The 7702-nt window shown below is 39.9% G+C and overlaps 1 protein-coding gene across 5 annotated transcripts in view; it reads left to right on the top strand.

The window, feature by feature from the left end:
* The window catches only part of hipk2 (homeodomain interacting protein kinase 2), a 68627-nt gene extending 62263 nt beyond the window's left edge, over window positions 1-6364 (top strand). For 4 of the 5 annotated variants that reach the window (XM_029523787.1, XM_029523790.1, XM_029523789.1 and 1 more), the window contains exon 15: window positions 81-6364. In XM_029523787.1, the coding sequence (XP_029379647.1) occupies window positions 81-545 (465 nt within the window). In that variant the 3' untranslated portion in view covers window positions 546-6364. The remainder of the gene's footprint in view (window positions 1-80) is intronic. The other variant, XR_003841845.1, reaches the window with a different exon arrangement.
* Window positions 6365-7702: the final 1338 nt, after the last annotated feature.

Here is a 7702-nt window from a genome sequence, read left to right on the forward strand (position 1 = left end):
AGTGTGCGAATATATGTGTAGAAAAGCTATGAATAGATTTACTGGCCTCTAAATCATCATTGTGTCATCTTGTCTCCCAGGCCCAGCAGCACATGGTAGCCGAGCGAAACGGAGGTCATCGGCGCCAGCAGGCTTACATCACCCCTACCATCGCCACTCAGGCCCCATACTCCTTCCATCACAACAGCCCTTCTCACACAGGCAACGTCCACCCACACTTGGCCGCCACCCACCTGCCTAGCCAGCCCCACCTCTACACCTACACAGCTCCCGCTGCTCTGGGCTCCACTGGAACCGTGGCCCACCTGGTGGCGTCGCAAGGCTCGGCGCGCCACGCAGTCCAGCACGGAAGCTACCCGCCAAGCATCGTCCACCAGGTCCCAGTCAGCATGGGCCACCGCGTGTTGCCCTCGCCCACCTTGCACCACAGTCAGTACCAGGCCCAGTTTGCCCATCAGGCCTACATCAGCGCCTCACCCGCCTCCACTGTCTACACTGGATACCCACTGAGCCCCACCAAGGTCAACCAGTACCCTTACCTCTAGAGAAGACACTGACTGACACTGGAGAGCCTAACCCAGCACTGCTGCCCCACCCACCCCAAGCCCAAACCCATCTGCCCTGAGCCCCATCGACATTATGAACACCCTTTCCTCAACCTCAAACTTAAGCAAAGACAGAGGAACATGCAATCTTTATGAAACTGTCACGTATAACTTGAAGATATAATGACAGAGAGAAAAAGAAACAAAAGATTCACAGCCTCTCAAGAAAGGAAAGATGAAATTTCAGAGGGGTAAACTTCAAGATGTTTTCTTTAGATCTTTTCTTTTTTTCCCCCTCTCTCTCTGAAAGGGCCAGTTTCTTCTTTTATTTGTCAATCCTTCATTTTTACTTTATGTGGAAAGTAATGTCTCTTTAATTTTACAGGGAGGTTTGGAAGACACCATTTGGGACAGTGGAGGTTTTCTGATTTGTTTTCTTTTACTTTTCCCCTCTTAAATTTGGGAAGGACAGTTGAACAGGGGTTACTGACTGGAAGTCTGGAATCCCAAGAGTTTTGGGAGAAGGTGAAATACGGAAACCTGCTGCTCTTCAAAGAAAAAAAATATTGATGGCCTTGAACTGTCTTAATATTTCCAAATCATTCATGGTGTGGGGAGAAAGGAGAGGCAACCTCCCCCCTGCTCCACCTCCTCTGGTCGAGGAGGCTTCTGGAAATATAACCAACAGAAGACAACAAACTTTTTAGTGTATTTATAGATATTTTTCTTTTTGTTTCACCTTAATGACGATACTTCAGTTTTAGCTCTAGGTGTCTTAGCTGGGCCCCGTTCTTAGAATGTAGCAGTCTGCACCTGTTTGTTTTAAGATTACTTTTTTTTTTTCCTGATACCAATAGATTTTCTGTTCCTCTTTTTTCAATGTGATTGCACAAAGTGGTTATAATAACATAGGCATGTACAACGTGATTGTCTGTGTGTGCTACTGTCAGCCATGTGTGTGTAGTCCACCTCCTCAAAACCCTCTTCAGTCGTTAGGTTTTGACCATTGTTCCCTCGTAGTGCCTTACAGATATGACACAGTTTACTTGGCTTGGATCCTGAAAGCCACACGAGACTATAGCTATACTTAGAGAGACATGTTTCCCTGTTTTGACATCCGAGTCGGGGCAGTTGTAGCTCTCTTCCAGGTGTAGGCTAAGCCCTTGCTGTTTCTTGTCCTTAAAGACAGCTGACAATAGATGATGATGATTAATGTCGGAGTTGGTATCACACTGAGCTATTTTATGATGTGTGCATGAGATAACTTGCCTGGGGTACTTACCAAAGTCATAGATAAATTCTTGTTACATTTGCGCTAAATATTAATGTATATATGAAAATGTAAAGAATAGATGTAGCTCGTACAAGGGAATTTGTGCATCGTGATTACAGAGCAACGATATTAGCTCAGTTTTCATGTACAGGGAATGAGTTACAGTACAATGTTTGCAACACAGTAGAGGTCTTTGTTGTTGTTTTTTTTTTTGGTTTGTTTTCTTTTCCTAAGGTTAAAAGCTAGTCCGAAAGAAGGGCCTGACAGAAAGTGATGGTTGCCATGAGAGTGATTCTGTGAGGCTAGAGATAGCCTGGCTGCAACAAAGAGACAGAGTATCGAGGGTTGTTTGAGCGAGATACTGTGTAGGCACGAGTGAGGGGGCTGGTTGAAAGCATTTAGGTAGGGACTGTGGAGGGCACGGCGAAACTCTATCTTAAATGGGACTAAAATGGTAGCAAGTTGGCACTGAGCAGGTTGATAGTAATACTGAGCCCGTGTGGTTGGTAGGAGCCGCAGGGGCACTACCTTACCTGAATGCACGCTTAGAGTTTTGACATGTATCCTTTTGTTGTTGTCTTCTTTTTTCTCTCTCTCTCGCTCTCTCTCGCTTGCTGTAGCTGTTTGTTTCTCCTGCAAAGATAATTGGAAGTTACTAGTTGCGTACGAGGTATGGGTAGCATTACGGAGCTGCAGGAACAGAACAGAAGGGAAATGCCACAGCATACACCTGGAAGGGCACCCTGTAGACGATTTGTTGCCACTGTCCATTTGTCTTCAAACCAGATACGTCACAGACATCACTGCGCCAGCCAGACGGGATACATGAACACTTAGAGAACCAATAGGGCTGTTGCTTTGTATGTTTGCTGCTTGATTTAACAGACATCATTCATTGTAGCCAATGATACAAATAATCTCCTCTGTTCATTTGTCCTCATGAATGTGGGCACATCAGAACTGCTGGTGGTTTTAGTGAAAGCCTTCCCCTTTCCTTCTTGGTATGCCATAGTACTTGCATTTGAAGTGATTTTTATTTTATTTTTTTTTTTTAACTTAACTTTATCTTGAACTTTTTGACATGGCTGTAGTACATGTTGTGTTTATTTTTAGAGATTGTTGCAATAATTCTTGTGGATGTTTTATCAGAGTGTGTGTTTTTATTACATGTCAGGCTCATTTCTATTTTGTAACCTGGGGGATGGTGTACAGTAATAAGTAGTATTCCATGGAGGTGGGTGCACCTGTGTAGTGTTGCAACACTGCTGATGATATTAAGTGGTGAGTTGGTAATAATCTAATGGGGCTCTTATAGATACATACTTGGTTTGAGGGTGCCACACCCCAGAGTGGACTTTCATCCTGGTACTTCTTTCCCCGATTACTCTCCACTCCTGGTCAGCTCCAGCATGCAAGTCTTGGGTTCCAGGCACTTAAAGATGTGATTACAAAGTACGTTGCTGGTTACATCATTTTACCTTGTTCTGTTGTTGTCTTTTTATTTTATTTGATCTACTTAATTTCCTCTAGGTCACTGGGGCCTAAGCACACACGCGCATAAGGGAGACGATTTTTTTTTCCATTGAAATCTTTTGGCTCTTCTGTTATGAGACAGACTACTGAAACATTCCACTGTTTTAGGGAATTTGGCGTTACCCATGCTACACTGCTGTCCTGTCCCCACTCTTCTCAGCACGGGGCTGGTTGTTGTCACGCTCTGACTTTTCCACTCCTCCCACCAAAGAATTAAACAGATTGACCATGTACAGCACAGCACAGCACAGTACACAAGCAATCCTCTACAACGTTGCTAGAGCATATAGGCAATAACTCCTGGTCATGTTGTTTTAACCCCCAAGCAAGTGCATGATGTGCATAAGATGTACAAGTACACAGGGAGGATTTGGCGTATTTAATGTATACAGCACAGTCTTGAGTATGTTTGGAATCTAGACATTTAACTATGAGAAACGCTGCAGTCTGTTTTAAGCTTCCTCTGTTTTACTTTCATTAGTCCTCACACTTTGCCCCTGTCAAGACTGAATGATCAATATTTGTCTAACTTCTCTCCAAATTGTTTTATAAGCCAGTTATTTTTTACGCTGTTCATGTTGTAGCTTTATTCGTGTTGTAAAAAAAAAAAAAAATTGTATTTAAAAAAAAAAAAAGGAAAAGAGGTTTGTTTTACATTAGCGTGCCATGAAATAGAACGAGCTGTAAAAATGAATTAATCAAAAAAGTACCAACTATACCTTTAAATCCATGGTCACCTACGCAAAAATGAATGTAATATGTGACCTATAAGATCTGAAATGGCTTTAGATCTTTCTCAGTGGGTGACCATTTAATATAATTTTTTGTTTGTGGCCATGCATGATGCAATAATTATACATCTGATCTCCAGCAAAATCCCTTGTGAGACAAATAGTGTAAAATTACCACTGTCCTCATGATTAGGGGTTATAGAATAATCACTATTTTCTCAAATGAAACATCCAATTAAGAGTAGCCCTGTGTGCGCAACATTGTGGGAAATAACTTGATGTGTATTATACTTTTGTCTATCATGCTGTTTCACATAACCAATGTTTTTTGTGTGTGTGTGGTTTTTTTTTTGTTTGTTTGTTTTGTTTTTGTTTTTAAAGAAGAAGGGGGAATCAGAAATGTGAGCATTAACGTAGATTGAGTGACCTTACAATTACCAAAATGTGCTTAAGTAGAGCGTAAAAAATGTTTTGTGTTGTTGAGGTGAGCATAGCCTTCCTGGCAAGCAACATTATTGTTAGAGTACTGCCTTCCAAATAACCAACAATACCTCTAAAGCTTTAAGGTGACATTTAAATCAGAGAAAACTGAATAAGGCAGCATCTCACTCTCTATAAAGCCTGGCATTATCCTATTTAATACACTCAAACTTCCAACTATGCTCATGTTGTTCTTGTGAATAGTCCTCCTGGAGCTTAGGAAGCACCAAGAAACATTCCTGAGAGCATGGCACACAGTGCTATACATTAGTCTTCTTCGGACAAACTCCTCTAAGGTGACTTGAAGCTAAGCAAGAAGAGAACAAGCAACCTGTAACAGAAATCCGCACACCCCTACAGTTAAAAAAAGAAAAAAGAAAAAAGAAAAAAAAAAAAAAAGATGTCATTGGCGATGTTGCAGCTGCTTCCCAAAGTGCAAAAGGGTGTTAGGTGGATTAATCATTTGCTGATGTACTTTCTGTCACCAGGAAATTCATCATCGAGCTACACAAGCATTCTTAAAGCCCTTTTGGATATGAGTGTATGTTTTTTGTTTTTTATCCTTTGTTCAGGAGATCTGCTCCTTTTACTGGCTATTCCTTGGGGGAATTCAGGGTGAGGTGGTCAAGGTTTGATGCCATTACTCATTAATTAGCATTCTTTTCATAACTATAATCATTTATTCTAATTCATGTACAAATTAGACAAGGGTGAGAATTAATTTCCAACACCTAATCTGCAATTTGAAGATCTTTTGATCCCAATTTCTTGTGAATGTTGTTTATCCAACTGACTGCGGATAGATCTGTAGCCAGTCAGCTATATTAGTAGTGTTAAACTGAATAAACAGATTCTTTAATTGGTAGACCAAAGCTACATGCAAACACAGATTTTCCTTTTTACACTACAAAAATACCCATCTTAACCACAAGTTTGTGTCAAAAGTTTTAATCCCTTTATAATTATTTTAGCAGGAAATTGGTACAGCTGAAGTGCATTGTTAGCTATTTGCACAACAACCATTTTGCAGGTGACATATCAGTTCATTTAGACTTTCTAAAGACCTAAGAGCGCATCAAACCCTGACCCCCTTTTGTGTCCATTGCTGTATGGTTTCTCAAGTGGTGTAAAATCTCATTCTTTGTCGATGAAGCTAATGTGTGCCGCAGTATTTCCTAATATACTTCTCTGTTAATTGTCTTTTCTTATTTACTTTTGTTTATTGGGGTGTGATGTCTTATTATTTCAATCTGTTGATGTAGCGTTCTATGTATACCCTGTTCCTTAGCCTAATATTATTAAGTATGTTATGAGAATGGATATTTTACTGGCTTTATAGAATGTTTAAATAAATATAATAATGACAATAAGAAGAAGGATTAATTAAACCTCCTAACAAGTTGAGTACTTGCTACTAAGCGCTTGTGTTACCATTATGATGTTGTGTGCTTATCTTAATCATTTTCGTTGTAGAAAAATGGAGTGAATTTATATTAGGCTTCGAAAAAACTAATGATAGCATTGTAAATTTTACAGGAGGATTTTAACAGACAAACAGCTTTGTCAAATAGAAGAATATAGTTATTTTAATTGTCCTCTTTACTAACTGTAGGGTGAGAAGGGGCTCGCGTTGTGGTGAACTATGTTATAGCTTGTTATTCACTGTTACTTTTGATCATTTTTTCGGTCTCCGAGGTGAATCGAGTTATTAATGAGAATTTGTATGCTCACATATGCATATTGTATATGTGTAGAAATGTAATCACACTTTGTCTTGGATTTACATTAAACTGTTAAGTCACGGCACTGGTCTCCTTTTTTCCGCTCTGTGTTCACTTTTTTGTTATAATTCAGAAAGGGGGGAAAAAATTATACAAAGAATTTATTCCTCCAATTTGAGAGGTATGATCGTTTTAGGATCAAAAGAACCATATCTCATGTGTATCCATTAATTAAAGAAGCTTTCTTGTAAGTAAAAATAAATATACATATAGTGCATGCTAAATTTTAACATGTCCTGCAACTAAATTGCATGTAATGGTACATCGACAGTATATTCAGCTTTATATATTACTTAATCCAAAATATTGTTATGCATTGTGTTTGCAAGACAATCCATGCCCAAAGCAGATCTAAATTCCTTCACATCCATCCATCTTCACCCGCTTATCCGGGGTCGGGTCGCGAGGCCTTCATAGACATGACTTTCCAAAATGATTGTAAACATTAACATTAGCTGATTTAATGTACAAAACATGATGAATTTTATCATTTTATTTTCCTGGTCATCTCATTCACACTGTGGGTAACTATTTAATAATATGCTGTATAAGCTCATCATGAGTAAATATTAAGAGGTATTTGTCACCCCTGACTGAAACCCTGTCAGCTTCAGTGGCTTCTGATCAAACAGGAATTATTTTATTAAAATTCTATATTTTTTTATAATATAACAAAACTATAAAACTCATCATGTTTTGTGAATATGTTTTGAAAGTAATTGACTACAATTTGTATAAGTGAGTGAAATTTGATTCGTGGTCAGCCAAAAGGAGTCATACTACACCGACACTAGGTGGCGATGTGCACCATAATGTTTGTACATGAACTGTCGCTGACGTGATTAGTGTATGCTGATCATCTCAATTTACCTTCAACCACAAAACCTTGCTATGGACAGTGTCTGCGAACAAAAAAAAAAAACAAACACACACACGCACACATTAAGAAAGTAGCAGGTCTAATCACGGGCCCTGTGAACTCATTAGGATCTCCTGACAGAAATCATGTCAGTATGCATCATTGGTATTTTTGTCAGAAGTCGGGTATGCATTTAAACTGACCGATACATGCTAACTGCACTTTAAAAAAGCACAGGAGTGCAACCAGTGGGCCACACACAGATGCATGATTTTTATGGGAAATGCGCTTATATATGTATACACCGTACCTTGTTCAGTGCACCATTACGTCAGGCGACGTTGCCGTGGAAGCCGCAGACGCCAGTCGACGAAGACCAACCTAGCGTGAAAGCCCCTCTTTGATTGACAAGTCCTTGCACCAATCACATCAGATTTTGATAATTCGCAAACGAATCGGGTCTGTCGGGAGGCGGGGCCAAGCAACGCCGAGGACGAGAG

Source organism: Echeneis naucrates, chromosome 16, assembly GCF_900963305.1.
Source record: "Echeneis naucrates chromosome 16, fEcheNa1.1, whole genome shotgun sequence".
In the NCBI taxonomy this organism is placed as follows: domain Eukaryota; kingdom Metazoa; phylum Chordata; class Actinopteri; order Carangiformes; family Echeneidae; genus Echeneis; species Echeneis naucrates.